Raw genomic sequence first — 16069 nt, 5'->3', positions numbered from 1 at the left:
CTGCGCCACATCAGCCTGTCCTCTGTGTGCCCACGACCCGGCTTCAGTAAATGTTATATTTAACCCTTTTGTGGTCTCCTAACGCCATTACGGCAGACTGTTAAACTGAGGCCAACTGAGTGAATTGGAAAGCACAGAAATTAGGCTTCTAATTTAAATGTTGGCTAATTTTAATATATCGATGCCTCAAAAATGTATCAATAAAATAACATGTCAATCAGTAATCGATATATTGTTATTTTATGATCTGTTTTCATTCTCCCTCATTCGTGGAAATAAATAGACTGCGAAGTGTAGTGTGACCGCGGTTTTAGAAACGCATCTGATGAGGGTGAGGTGAACCTGAAAACAGCCTAATTATTCAGGACTTCCTTGAGGCTGATTAGTCATTCAGCCAGCTAGTCGATTTAGACTTCCCTAATTCTAGCAGGAGTTTCACCGTAGATGTTGATAAAACTGACGAGAGAGATTTTTCCTTCAGGAAGATATTATGACTTTCATCTCTCTCTCTCTCTCTCTCTCTCTCTCTCAACGTCACTCTCTCTCTATCAACATCACTCTCTCAGGACAGCACAGGTTTCTCTATCACACTCATCCGCAAGTGGAATATTACCCTTGACACCGCAGGGTATCGCTGAGTGTTTAGAAGACTAATTAGAAGTGCAGTGAGCATGATCCTCATCGTCAACTCAACATCGATCATTTGATGTAGAGACAAATCTCACAGAAATTACAGATCGCTATGTTGTCATAAGACATCGGGCTACTACAGAGACATTCATTTACCCTGAAAACAATTATAACTAGTCACAAAAGGAACAGTTTTGTTTTGCGTCAGTCTTCATTTGGACATTATCCCATCCATGGTGGTTCCTGGTTCAAGATCAGCAGGTTTTACCCTCTTCTTTTTTTCCATTGGGTCATTTTTGACCTGTATTGAAAACGATTTGTGCTTGATTAGAAGACTCCTCTTAATAAAAGAGTTACTTTTCGCATTAAAGACTCCACTTAACGAAAGTCTGTTGTATTGTGGTCCCAAAGTGTATAATGATAGAGGGAAAAATGTATATACTATATATTAATGATGTAACATGATTTTGAATGATTTGAGGCCAAGGATGTCTCAATTGATGTTTTTTTCAAAACACTTTTGGGAATTTATAATATCTAAACTATATTACAACTATTTCTGATTTATTATGCTGGTAGAAAATCAACAGTGTACATTTTAGAGTTACAATGTTTGTACATGTACATCCATTGCAACAAATCCATTTGAAATATGTTAGGTCAGATTTCATTCATAGATGTTTACAACTATTTAAAGCTGTATAACATCCAGAAAGTCTGAAGTTAAAAGACCACTATGGGATCTTACCTCTCTCTCGAAACAGTTGTGCATTTTTGAGCTGCTGCCACACTTGTCACACTCACATTTTAAAGCTCACCATAAAAGCTCAAAAACCTGTTTTTAGCCTACTTTGTCTGGCTAAAATCGTAAGTCTGATTGCTTAGAAGAATCATAGCAATTGAGCTGTAGTAATACAGAACGTGCCTACACCGCTAATAACAAAAAATAAAACATAAATACACAATGCATTTAACAGAAAATTGTTTTTCCGCTCAAATAATAAAAAATAAAAAAACGTTTGTAATGTATTTTTTTATCCCCTTTTTTCCCCAATTTGGCATGCCCAATTCCCACTGCCTACTACGTCCTCATGGTGGCACAGTTACTCACCTCAATCTGGGTGGTTCAATCAGGCAATGAGTTGCCTCCACTTCTGAGACCGTCAATCCGCGCATCTTATCACGTGGCTCACTGTGACACCGCGGAGACTCCCAGCACGTGGAGGCTAATGCTACTCTCCGCAATCCACGCACAACTTACCATGCGCCCCATTGAGAGCGAGAACCCCTAATCGTGACCAAAAGGAGGCTACCCCATGTGACTGTACCTTCCATAGCAACAGGCCAATTTGGTTGCTTAGGAAACCTGGCTGGAGTCACTCAGTACACCCTTAATTCGAACTCGCGACTCCAGGTGTGGTAGTCAGCGTCAGTACTCACTGAGATACCAAGGCCTCTTTTTCCACTCAAATTAAAGAAATGTCTATATTATAATGTACTGTATATACATGCTTTTCAGGTGTCACAGAACATACATATGAATGTAATTCATGTTTTAAATGTATCCTACATAAATAACATTATTTTGAAGTGTAACCCAAGTACTTAAAAGTACTGTAATGTTACTTCATTTTAAGTCAGTAAATGTAATAATTTGATTACAAGAATTTGAAATGTAATGTGTTACACTACTTTTTGACTCAAAAGTATGTAGATTACAGTAACTAATTTCTTTGTAATGAGATTATGCCCAACACTGGCTGAGTCTATCTTTTTTTTTTAGCGCAGGTAGATTATGTTCAGTCTGAACAGCCCTTTTCCTGATGTACTGACATTCAGTGTCATAATTGCAGACTATAAAGAGGAATTTAAATCAAACTGAAGAGGATGCCATAGGGATTTGGGATTTTCATGTCATTTGGGACAGATGCACGGATTTAGAGTATGTAACTGCAGGCATTCAACATATGCCATTGTTCTGAGCAAGCAGAGTGTAAGTAATGTACATTAAACATGCACACAAACACACACACACAATGCCAATGGTCCTGTTGGTCAATAGAAGAATTAACTAGACTGTTTTCACCTTGTTTTGTCCCCTTTGTTCATTCCAGGTGATTGTTCTTCCTTTAGTGAACATTTATCGCCCATCCCATTTTAAAATCATTGCCATATTCACGATGTTGCTTAATTTTAGATTGCAAAATAATTGTGAATATATTGTGAATATACAGAATATCATTCAGTATTTCTTTTGACATATTGAGTGTGATTCATATTTGGGAACTCTGAGATTGTGATAACACAGAATGTACAGTATGTTGTTATATAGGTAGGGTTGGTAACCCAAGATTCGGCCCTGGAAAGGTCATAAACAGTTTAAGCATAAACCAGGTTATACCCATTACACGATTTCTTGTTGCAAGCAAACATTTACATGTAAAAATATTCAGTGATAAATTTGCTATGAACTCTCGATTTTTGTTTGGGTGGCGTTCTTACCGGCTTATCCAATGTACGCAAGTGTTGTGCGTATCAGATTGTTTGAATAAGTAAATTTTTTATATAGTTATCAGCATATTAGTCTGCATGTAAACACACTCAATATCTTTATTTTTTAATGCAAACATGCTTCCTTTATATGCAAATTAGGCTTATTTTAGACTATTTATTCGCAAAAGTCAGTTGAACGCACTTTCAACATTTTTGAGAGTCGATTTAAGTGCCTACATCACTTTTGTGACTGTACATTGCTGTGAAGTATGCCAGGCTGCCATAGTCTGCCGCATCCTCCAAAACCTAGCACTCAGACCTGACCACATCGTGGGGAATTGCGCCATGCAAATTGTGTTTAGCACTACATTGTTTCGCCATGTTTTCGCCATTACCTGATTTGCATAATTCCTTTAGTGGATCGGGTGCTAAAATAAAGCAGAGAGTGCATGCAAATAAATGGCACTATCAGTGCTTGCAGTTGATTCTCAGTGAATTTCCCCCACAATGTTCCTGAAACACTTCCTTCTCCTAAGGAGACATACCAAATAGCAACATGGTATTTGTCTTGCAAATATCGTAGCTTTCCCTGAATATGTTGTTGTGTAACCTCAGCATGAGGGTTTTCCAGAATGCTGTTCATTATGCAAACGCTGCAGTTTGTACTTCATTATCTTTGAGAGACACGCTTTGATCTCAACCTCTCAATGGAGGGCACGAGGCATTTATGTGCCATCGGTGTGGGTTGCGTTCAGACGAAAATAGTGATTTCACGAAAGAAAAAGAGTGCTGTTTTCTTAATGGATCTAGATCATCTTTGGAAAGGTTGAATGTTCAGGAATCATCTGTTAACACATTTTGTTACTCATTCTATATTTATGTATTTAAAATAAATTACTGATTTATGTCAATAACCTGTAATATGCTTCCCTTGTCTCTTTCCAAACACCAATGTTTCTTTTGTTTATATTCTTATTAAAATCATCGTTAGGTTTAGGGGTTGTTTAATAGTTTAGACTGTAAGGAAAAAATTGCTGTGAGATCGTTCCTTTTTATTATTATTTTCTTTCTTTATTTTATTTTTCTAGATGGGAGTAAAAGTCATAAAATTTTACGATTTCACCATATGTTATGATGTTTTACATTTTCACCATATATGTTTTCTTCATTTCTTAAGATTTCTTCATCTCTAATGCTTTCTTACAATTTCATTATCTCGTACAATTTCTTATGATTGCGCCATCTTGTTAGTTTTTGTTATCGCATATGATTACTTACGATTTTGCCATCTCATACAATTTCTGAGGTTTTCACCATCTTGTACGATTTTGCCATCTCATACATCTTCATAAGATTTATCGATTTCTTAAGATTTCGCCATCATGTACAATTTCTTACGTTTTCGCCATCTTGTATGGATTTGCCATCTCAGACGGTTAAATACGATCTGCCATCTCGTACATTTTCTTACCATTTCACCATGTCGTACAATTTCTGACGATTTTGCCATCTCGTACGACTTCTTTTGATTGATCTACTTCTAACAATTTCTACATCTCATACAATTACTTACAATTCCACCAACTTATATGATTTCGCCATCTCGTATGATTTCATACGATTTTGCCACCTCGTACTATTTTATAGTATTTTGCCATCTCGTTCTAATTATTACAACTTGCCATGAGACCGGGTTGGAAAAACCTGTTGACCTAAAATTCGACCTAAATGAACGAAAGTGTATCATTTAGCTGTTGATATTTTTGGTTTCCGAGTACCTAGAATTGTTTTATTACAACAGCAGTACTACTATTATTATTATTAATAGAACAGCATCATTAATTTAGTTATAACGTAATATGTTGATACATTTTTCTGTCACACTACTTTACTTCCAGAGTAACAATATATCTGTTACATTTAAGTGAGCGATCAGAGCAATGTGCTTTGCAATGTTACATTCAGGCATGTGAATGCATTGCAGAGCCCAACAAACATTTGCATTGTGCTCAGTGTGAATTGTTTTTGGGTGATCATCTGCAATTTGCTTTGCTGTGGTTCGTCACTCTTTGTCTAAACTGTCCTTTAAATTTGAGTCAATGGTTAATTCTCAATATTCTCAATTATAATTCTCATTAGATTCTCATTACTGTAATGCAACTTTATTATTGTGGAATTTGTGGAAATTGTGTTTAATTGTCATGAAAATAATGTCATGATGCAAATATCTTAATAGTCCTAAAAATTTGCTTTATTTTATTAATGTTTTGGGTGAAACAGGACCCCAATTTGCCATGTAGTAAACTTAATTTGAGGTTGGCTAAATAGACACAACATAAGTTGTTCTTTGTCTATAAATAGGATGATTTAGGATTTGGGCCATGCCAGCATCAGGTTCTAATGGAGCTCATTGATTGGCCAGGGCATAATGAGTGTTGTCTTGTGTGCTAATGTGACATCTTTAGTGTAAGAGCCTGAGGCTGCACTGAAAATCACTGCTGATTACAGCCTTTCACTCATTTTGAGAAAAGACAACAACCTTTAGCAACTGTTTCGAACAAAGTCAATGCTGGTGTGAATGTTGAATGCTCCAAAAAGTACTACAAATAAATGATGTTGACCTGGTAAAAAGTCTCCTTATTGTGTTTTAATGTGATCACCTAACAAAAAGAAATGTTGATATCAGTTACTTTATTAAAAATCAACCCTGGGGAAATAAAAGTGGCCAAAGTCAAGGAAACATCAAAGAATGGTTAATGAAGATTTAGAAGGTTCTGTTCGTGTTTCATGAAGGATGCCATGTGTCTTTAAAATGAATACCTTGGATATTTCAAGATCATTGCATAATTCACATCTTGTGTCATAACACACTGCAAATATACTGTAGATGGACAGAACGTTGTGTTTGCAGTATGTCAGTCTGCGAGTGATGTCACTTGTGTGACCTTTAGGTGTGGCGAGATTAAGTTAATAATCAGGGTCTTAAACAGATCAGAGCAAAACACGCGCATGCACCTAAATGAGGACAAAGACACTATAGCTTTCTGCCGTTTTTTTTATAAAGATTATTGTAATGCCAACAGACTAACCTAACCCTACCCCTAAATGAAATCCTTTTTTGGAATTAAAAACAGTATTTTCTTTATTAATGAATTCAGTCTTTCCAGGATTTTGCGATCGCAAGAATTCAACCACTCCCGCATTATTTGTGGCAGATTGCAATTTTGTATAATATCTGCAATTTTTCTGCATAAACCATGAATCTGTGGTTATCCAGATGCTTTTATGCAGACTGACAGCAGCAAAACAGGTGCTCAAAAAGATTGAAGCCATTGAGACTTATCTAACGGCACAGCCGCCATTTATCTTCACAGAAAAAAGCATATCCTCGTCTCCTCCTCTGTTTCATTAAACCTGAGTGTATGAACCCACAATGACCAAGAACATTTCCCATTACACGAATGTTGCAAATGTTTGTGTTCAATATGCAAAGGTGTTTTATAGTATCATGACTGCTATATGTGGCCATGTGTGTGTGTGTGTATGTGTGTGTTGTTCGTGTGTGTGTTTGAGGGTCTTTTGCTTCTGCAGAAGCAGATTGTGCTGTCTGGCCCTGTGTGTTGAGGGCAACACTGTCGCTGTTAATCTCCTTACATCAGGAAGCAACCTGTTTCCTCTGATGCCAAGAGTCTGATCAGAGATTAGGACAGAAAATATGAGCCAGACTTCACGCTACATGCATTTTCACATTGTTTCACATTTAATGTGGCTCTGTACTCAGACTAGACGCACCGTAAATTCTGCAACAGTAGATTAAAAGTTTTGCTGCTGAAATCAGTCTATTTACTGAAATTCACTGCCCCCAGTGGCTGTGAATTGTTAATTAAATTGTTCTTTTTAACAATGGAATACAATCAACAGTAATGTATATTTTATTAACTCTACCGCCTAAACTAAACTCCAACTCTAAACGTAATCAGCAATGGAGTAAAAATCTCTTCGGTTTGGCAGTGAGACTCGCCTGTCTCAGCGCTCTCAGGACAGCCCTCAGATGTTGCATATACCGCTGCCAATCATTACTGTGAATGATGATGTCATCATATGCAGTGTGCAGTCTGAGGACCTTGTCCATAAGGCACTAAAACGTGGCCGGGGCTCTGAACAAACCAAATGTAAGAGTCACAAATGGGTATAATCCAAACGGTGTGGAAAAAGCATTGAGATACCTCTGGCCCGAGCTCCACCCTCTCCGGAACTACCATCTCCAAGGCTACAGTTACCACCTCCCTCCATGGTTTGAGGAGGTTGTGGTGGTAGGTTTGAAGTGCCCCTCCATTGTCCGTTCGCCTAACATCATAATCGAGTTCACGACTCGTCGTGTGACCTCAAAGGGTCCTTACCACTTGCCGAGTAATTTGGAGCTCGAAGTGGACAGCAATACAAGCACTTTATCTCCTTGTGCGAATTCCCGTAGTTGAGTGTCCCTGTTGTACAGTCGGCGTTAACGTTCTTTTGCTTGGAGCAAATTCTCCTGTGTTACCTGCCCCAAAGTGCAGAGTTTTGCTCTAAGGTCAAGAAGGTATTGAATTAGATTTTTACTATTCGAAGGTCCTTCCTCCCATGCTTCCCATATAACGGCCGGCACCCATACAGTAGCTCAAACGGTGAAAACCCAGTGGAGGCTTACGGGACCTCTCGTACTGCAAACAGCAGGGATTCGAGCCACTTATCTCAATTCTTGGTGTACGAACTTACGAATCATGTTTTTTAAGGTCTTACTAAATCCTTCGACCAACCCGTTGGTTTGCGAGTGATAATCTACTTAATGCCTAATAATTCATATAGTTTGAGAAGTGTACATTACATGAATGTTGCGCCTTGATCAGTGAGGATTTCCTTTGGAATCCCTACTCGGGAGATCATTTTAAAGAGTGTCTCCGCAACACTACTTCCTGAGATGTTGCGTAGAGTCACTGCTTCTGGATATCGCGTTGCATAATCAACCAGAACTAATACAAAGCGATGGCCGCGTGCAGTCCGCTCTAATGTCCCGACGAGGTCCATGCGAATTCTCTCGAAGGGGACCTCGATCAACGGCAGAGTGTCCCCTCCTCCATCACTGAACACCTGGCTGTGTCCGGTTTCCACGCAGCTCTAGCAGACCGGCCCAGGTTTTCCTTTTGCACTCGTGGGGGTGGTCTCACCAACCTGGAGGGGATAGCGGAGGGAGACGGGGGGGTAGGAGAGACAGACAAGGGGAGGGGAACGAAGTGGGGTTGGGACGGGCTCCTCCCCACATCCAAAGAGCCGGAACTAGGCGAGAGTGAGGCACAGGGGGTGGAGAGAGAGAAGAAGAGACTGCTTTGCTACTTCCTTGGAACGCCACCATGTAGTCCTCTGCTAGGTGGATGACTTCCTCCAACGAAGCCAGGTGGTGGCACTGGACCCACGTGGACATACCTCGGGGGAGTTGGAAGACAAACTGCTCCAGTACCACCAGATCGATGACTTCCACAACGCCACGGGTTCCCCCCACCAGCAACCATTTCCGGCAGGCGTCACGGAGCTGCTGCACAAAAGCGAACGGGCGGCCATCCTTCCCGAAGCTCAAAGAGCAGAAAAGCTGTCGACTCTGCTGTGGGGTCCGACCAACCCATTGTTGGATGGCCTTCCTCCGGTGATTGTAATCCAGGAGGCTGGCGGCGGGAAATTGTTGTGCCAACAGCAGTCAGCAATGCCATTAACTGATTAGGCAGCAAGGTAGCAAGGCAGCTGCCTACATTTTCGGATGCAGCCCAAAGTAAAAGCGCTTCACTTGTGCTGTAAGTAGTAGTAAGTAGTCTTATACACTAAGCACTGTATGTGCAACTGGTTTGATTTGTATTTCTTGATTGTTAATGCGCACATGCCATCCATTGTTGATGGACTACTGTGTGTACTGATATTTCCTTCTTCCTAATATATTTACAATTTCTTCATGTGCAAATAAATGACAAAAATTTGATGACTAAACAGAAATCTGAAGAAGCTGCTATCTACAATATAAATACAATATTTTTTTTTGTTTTGTGTGAAATTGAGTAAATAGTTTATTTATATATATTGTTTTGCAATTTTATGTTTGTTATTTACTATATTAAATTGTTTGATATATCAGCATGTATCGGCTCTCTTGATACACCCATTAAAAAACCCATATTGGTCGTATGAATTGTGTTCATACTAGTTTGAGATGACATAAGGATGAGTCAAGTCAAGTCAAGTCAAGTGATTTTTATTGTCGTTTCAACCATATACAGTTAGTACAGTACACAGCAAAACGAGACAACGTTCCTTCAGCACCATGGTGCTACATAAAAACAACAAAGGACCAACATAGGACCACATGAGACTACAAAACAAAATAAAATACCTATATAAACTACCTATATATACCTATATAAAGTGCACGTGCAAACATGTGCAAAAAGTACAGGACAGTACAACAAATTACTGACAATGAACAGGACAATAGACAGTGCAGCGCCGACCAGTACTCAGTAGTGCAAAAAGATGACAGTTTCTAAAAATGTAAACATAACATACTATGAGATAATGTTCTATGCACATAGCAGTTATTGAGGTAGCAGACAGTTATAAAGTGACAGTAATTAAAGTGCAACTCAGGACACGTGTGTGTCAAACCAGTCTCTGAGTATTGAGGAGTCTGATGGCTTGGGGAAGAAGCTGTTACACAGTCTGTCCGTGAGGGCCCGAATGCTTCGGTACCTCTTGCCAGACGGGAGGAGGGTAAAGAGTTTGTGTGAGGGGTGTGTGGGGTCAGTCCACAATGCTGATTGCTTTATGGATACAGTGTTTTTTGTAAATGTCTTTGATGGAGGGAAGACAGACCCCAATGATCTTCTCAGCTGTCCTCACTATCCTCTGCAGGGCTTTGCGGTCCGAAACGGTGCAAGTCCCAAACCAGGCAGTGATGCAGCTGCTCAGGATGCTCTCAATAGTCCCTCTATAGAATGTAGTGAGGATGGGGGTTGGGAGATGTGCTTTCCTCAGCCTTCGAAGAAAGTAGAGACGCTGCTGGGCTTTCTTGGTGATAGAGCTGGTGTTGAGGGACCAGGTGAGGTTCTCCGCCAGGTGAACACCAAGGAATTTGGTGCTCTTGACGATCTCCACAGAGGAGCCGTCGATGTTCAGCGGAGTGTGTTCACCTTGTGCTCTCCTAAAGTCAACAACCATCTCTTTTGTTTTGTCGACATTCAGGGACAGGTTGTTGGCTCTACACCAGTTCGTCAGCCGCTGCACCTCCTCTCTGTATGCTGACTCGTTGTTCTTGCTGATGAGACCCACCACGGTCGTGTCATCGGCGAACTTGATGATGTGATTCGAGCTGTGCATTGCTGCACAGTCGTGAGTCAGCAGAGTGAACAGCAGTGGACTGAGCACACAGCCCTGGGGGGCCCCAGTGCTCAGTGTGGTGGTGGTGGAGATGCTGTTCCCGATCCGGACTGACTGAGGTCTCCCAGTCAGGAAGTCCAGGATCCAGTTGCAGAGGGAGGTGTCCAGGCCCAGCAGGTTCAGCTTTCCAATCAGGTGCTGGGGAATGATTGTGTTGAATGCTGAGCTGAACTCTATGAACAGCATTCGAACGTATGAGTCCTTATTGTCTAGGTGGGTGAGGGCCAGATGGAGGGTTGTCAGTGAGAGAATTAGCATTTTTAGGGGGCTATTCCTTTAATGAAATGTACATTTATTTATAATCAACATTTCTCTCGAGTCATCTTCTAATTGGGTTTTTCTACGAAGCTCGTCGCAGTGCTTTCTGAATTGCCTTCTCTTTTGAAGAATACATGTGATGCTGCCTTTAGAATTTGGCCAAAACAAGTTTTTTTAGATGGAACAGCCTTCACAATGGAAAATGCCTATGGCCACTCAAAATGCTGTCTTGGAAGGCAGCTGACTAGTTTGTGGAACAGAGCCAAAATGTGTTAAAATATGTGTAATTTAGGGCTTGACAAGTGTGTTTGCGAGCTTGTGTATGTGTTTGTGTGTCTTTATTATAGTTAGGGACCACAAAAAGTGAGAAGACTGAGAAAAAAGCTAGATATTTCACCCCTCATAGAAGATGAGTCATGCAGCACAGAGAAATAGAGGTGTGTATATGTGTGTGTGTCTTGACAGACTCATTCTCAGTTTCTGGAAAGTGAGGATGAAGAAATCTCTGTCGCAGATGAAAGTGACGGCTGGCTAATATTCAAATTTCAAAGGCTCCTTTCAAACTCGCATTCTATAAGTAGATAAATATTGCTTTTTCATACTGTGGTTTTGTATTAGTGCATAAATGAAAATAATGGAATAGCATTCTTCCTTGTGTTGATTTAGTAAAACTTGGTGGAAGACATGCCTTCATTGTTTTTAACTAGATTTTTATTTCAAGCTTTTAAATAATTTGAATCGATGTGCCTACACTGGCTATTTGGTTGAAAATTGTCAATAGGCTGAAAAATATTGAGATATAACTTTTGAAGCCATATCGCCCAGCTCTTATTGTACACTATTTCCAAGTATAGAAAAAGTGTTGGGGGAAAAAACAAGCAATCACTACATAATAGGCTTAAGTTTACAGTATGTATAATATGGAATAGCTTTATGAGGGCCTTCTTTGATAAGCCCAACTATAATGAGAAAATGAATTCCTACTGGTTCTGGAAAAAGGCATTACTCCATCGTAAAATAACATAAAATAACTTCTCTGGAAGTATTGGGGCCTTTAGACGACTTGTAAATGGCACCTAATAATCAGGTCTCTCTCTCTTTGTTTGTCTCTCAGGTTGTGTAGTCTGACGCTGAAGAAGTTAATCGTTCTTAAAGAGTTGGATCGTGAGCTCAGCTCTGTGGTTATTGCTGTAAAGATCCAGGTAAAAAAGCACTGTTTCTATGGTATTTCTGTGTATGTGTTCCTGTGATGGAGGTGTGCTGGAGCATTACTGCATCGCTCAAAGCTTTACACATCACACCGTGGTAACTGAGCTGTTGCCAAGGCAACAGCTTGCTCAGTGGGAATTTGGGATTGAACGCAATAAGATGGCTTGTGGGGGGCTGAAGCAGTGCATTGTGGGATGTATTCAGGGGTAATTTCAGAGCACTTGAGACCCTCAGCATTCCTCACGCTCCACTATGGTCACACTAACTGTGTATTTGTGTGTGTTTTGTACCTTGTAAGGCTGTAATTTTACAAAAAGAGACATATATTGACATCTAATGCATCATAGTAATATATATTAATTCAATATTAAGTTGCATTACTTTTTAAATTTATATCTCAGAAAAGTCAGGTGTTTTTAACTACTATGTCAATGTTAATGTCAATGTCAATTTATTTATAAAGCACGATTAAAAACAACAGACTCTTGACTAATGTGCTGTACAAAAAAGAAGTATAAAACACTGTATAAGGATAATACCAATGAACATACATCAATAAAACATGTAAAATACTAATAATTAACTAAACTCTGTTGGACCAAATGCCACAGAAAAAAGGCGAGATCCCCGTCTGTCGCTCACTTCGATGTTGTGTTGAAGAAGCGACACTAGGAGTCTCTCTTGAGAGCCTCGCGCATCTCTGAACTTGAGAAAAGGCCAATGTGAAATTGGCAGACAGACCCAGACATACGGGTATAAAGGGAGGGAAATGCGTCTGTCCATTCAGAATTTTTCTTCGGAGCCGACCGGTTGTGTGATCAGCGAGCTTTATTCACAAGACTGTTCACTTAATCTCTTGAAAGAGCGAATGCTGTTGGATCTACGGCACATATCAGCGGCTTTCTCCTTCTCTGCACGGTAGTGCATCTTTGCCCATGGCGCTTCGACAGCGCTTTTCATAAAAGAGAATATTTTCTTATAAGAGTTTATTAAAACTATAAAAACAATACACAGCAGCGTTGAACAACGGGAGCATACATAAATCGGCAAGGCAGCGTGCGCTCCCATTACATGTCACAACTCGCTCGCCTGCCATCTCCTCCTTTGGAGCCATCGACTCAAGTTGCTGCACGCCACTCACATCCTGGGCAGCCTCAACATGGCAGCAGATGCACTGTCGCGATAAGGTACGCCCAGCGGAGAGTGGAGGCTTCACCCCCAGTCGGTCCAGCTGATTTGGGAATGGTTCGGCAAGGCACAGGAAGACCTGTTCGCCTCCCGAGAGACCTTCCACTGCCCGCTCTGGAACTCCTGAATGGAGGCTCCCCTCTGGATAGATGCGCTGGCACACAGCTGGCCCCGGAGGCTGCGCAAATATGCCCAGTGAGCCTTCTTGCGTGGTTGCTGTGCAAGGTCAGGGAGGACGAAGAACAAGTCATTCTGGTGGCCCCCTACTGGCCCACTCGGACTTGGTTCTCGGATCTCATGCTCCTCACGACAGCCCCTCCCTGGCGAATTCCCCTGAGGGAGGACCTTCTTTCTTAGGGACGGGGCACCCTCTGGCATCTGCGCCCAGAACTCCACGTCTGGCCCCTGGACGGGATGCGGAAGATCTAAGTGGCCTACCACCTGCTGTCGTAGACACGATCAACCAAGCCAGAGCTCCCTCTACCAGGCAACTTTACGCCCTTAAGTGGCGCTTATTCATGAACTGGTGTTCTTCCCGGTCTGAAGACCTACAGTGGTGCGCAGTCGGGTTAGTGCTCTCATTCCTGCAGGAGAAGTTGGAGGGGAGGCTGTCCCCCTCCACCTTGAAGTTGTATTTTGCCGCTATCGCGGCCCAACACGACGCTGTAGACGGCAACTCTTTGGGTAAGCACGACTTCATTATCATGTTCCTTAGAGGTGCCCGGAGGTTGAGCCCTCCCCGGCCAAGCCTGTTCCCCTCCTGTGATCTCTAAGTGGTCATCTCGGGCCTTCAGAGATCCCCATTTGAGCCGTTAGAATTTGTTGAGCTCAAGGCCTTCTCCCTGAAGATGGCCCTCCTGATCACACTCACTTCCATCAAGAGGGTCGGGACCTGCAAGCGTTCTCTGTCAGCGACACTTGCATGGAGTTCAGTCCGGAAGACACTCACGTCCTCCTAAGTCCGCAACCGGGCTATGTGCCCAAGGTTCTTACGACTCCCTTCAGAGACCAGGTAGTGAACCTGCAAGCCCTGGCCCGGGAGGAGGCAGACCCAGCCCCTTCGTTGCTGTGTCCAGTGCGCGCCCTGCATACTTATGTGGACCGCACGCAGAGCTGTAAACGTTATGATTAGCTTTTTGTCTGCTTTGGTGGACAGCAGAAAGGGAACGCTGTCTCCAAACAGAGGCTTTCCCACTGGGTAGTTGACGCCATAGCATTTGCCTATCACACCCAGGCCGTGCCCACCCCCTTGCGGGTCAGAGCCCACTAGACTTGAAGTGTAGCATCCTTGTGGGCACTGGCCAAAGGCACCTCCCTAGCAGACTTATGCAGAGCAGCGGGTTGAGCAACACACAATACCTTTACGAGATTTTACAACCTCAGGGTCAAGTTGGTTTCATCCCGTGTTCTCTCAGTTCCGAGCCGGTAGAACTTGGTTGCACGCTAACAACTGACCGGGTGTACCGCTTGCATCTAGCGCCTTTCTCCTCCACTGAGGCGATCTCGTGTGCTCTTATCCCTGGAGATCCCACTAACTCGGCTCCCTGGATGACTCCTCCCTAGCCCTCTGGAAAAGAATGCATTCCCTGATGCATGTGATAGCATTAAGATGGACCCAGCCTCTTAAACTCTATGCGAGAAACATAGAGAGAGAAAAGACGTGCCTTTTGAGGCTTGCTCCCATGCTTGGCACGTCGCCTTGTTCCCCCCTTGGGGTGTAGGGAACCAGAAGGTTATGACGACCTTTTGGGGCGTTGGGGAAGGGTACGTGCAGTCTGACACGGCCTGTCGCCTTGGCACGTAACTGCCTGCCTGCACCTGCGTCATCAGCGCACGTACACATATTAGTGCATGGCGTGATTAAATATGGACCCCTGGTGTCGCTTCTTCGACACAACGTCAAAGTGAGCAACAGACGGGAACGTCTAGGTTACTATTGTAACCTCCGTTACCTGATGAAGGGAAGGAGACGTTGTGTCCTACCGTCCACGTCGCTGAACTGAGCCACTGTTACGGCCGAACCTCATTCTCGGCTCCTCAGGGCAAAATCCTGAATGGACAGACACTTTTCCCTCCATTTATACCCCTATGTCTGGGGGCGGATCATGCTAATTCTGTCTGGCAATTTCTCATTGGCCTTTTCTTAAGTTCAGAGATGCGCGAGGCTCTCAAGAGAGACCCCTAGTGTAGCTTCTTCGACACAACGTCTTGTTCCCTCCATCAGGGAACGTAGGTTACAGTAGTAACCTAGACGTTTTCAGCTGTTATTTAAAAATATATAAAGAAGGGGCATTTTTTATGTATAAGGGTAAGCTGTTCCAGAGTTTTGGAGTTGCTACTGCAAAAGCCCTGTCACCCTTTTGTGTTAACCTGGACCTGGGAACAATAGTTCTCTGTTCAGAGGACCTAAGAGACCTTGTAGGATTATGTAGCTGCAGTCAATTAGAATGTTAACATTTAATGTACTAACATTAAAATACATACAATACAATGTATTTATTGTGTAACTACATGTTGTTTTGCAAAATTCTCACAAGATCCACATTTGCTGCTACTGATGTTGAGGTACGGGTAGGTTTAGGGGGTAGGGTTAGGTTTTAGATTAGAGTTAGGGTTTAGGGTAATGGTTGGGGAAAGTTTAGGATTAGGAGTCAAGATTAACAGTGTAACTTCAGATGTAACAAAATGCAGGTACTTTAAATGTAAGTACAGTGTAACAACACATATTTACATAATAAGTGTATCAAATGCTTAAGACACATAATATAAATTGGGAATTACCATTGTATATGTCCAAAAATGGCTATACTGTGGTTCCATATGCATGATAAAATAA

General features: G+C 42.0%; 1 protein-coding gene across 4 annotated transcripts in view; it reads left to right on the top strand.

The window, feature by feature from the left end:
* Positions 1 to 16069, top strand: part of LOC127641371 (phosphofurin acidic cluster sorting protein 2-like) — a 90954-nt gene that overhangs the window by 15680 nt on the left and 59205 nt on the right. For all 4 annotated transcript variants that reach the window (XM_052124345.1, XM_052124344.1, XM_052124347.1 and 1 more), the window contains exon 2: positions 11951 to 12038. In XM_052124345.1, the coding sequence (XP_051980305.1) occupies positions 11951 to 12038 (88 nt within the window). The remainder of the gene's footprint in view (positions 1 to 11950; positions 12039 to 16069) is intronic.

This window comes from Xyrauchen texanus, chromosome 50 (assembly GCF_025860055.1).
Source record: "Xyrauchen texanus isolate HMW12.3.18 chromosome 50, RBS_HiC_50CHRs, whole genome shotgun sequence".
Lineage (NCBI taxonomy): Eukaryota > Metazoa > Chordata > Actinopteri > Cypriniformes > Catostomidae > Xyrauchen > Xyrauchen texanus.
This window is presented reverse-complemented; position numbering and strand designations above follow the sequence as displayed.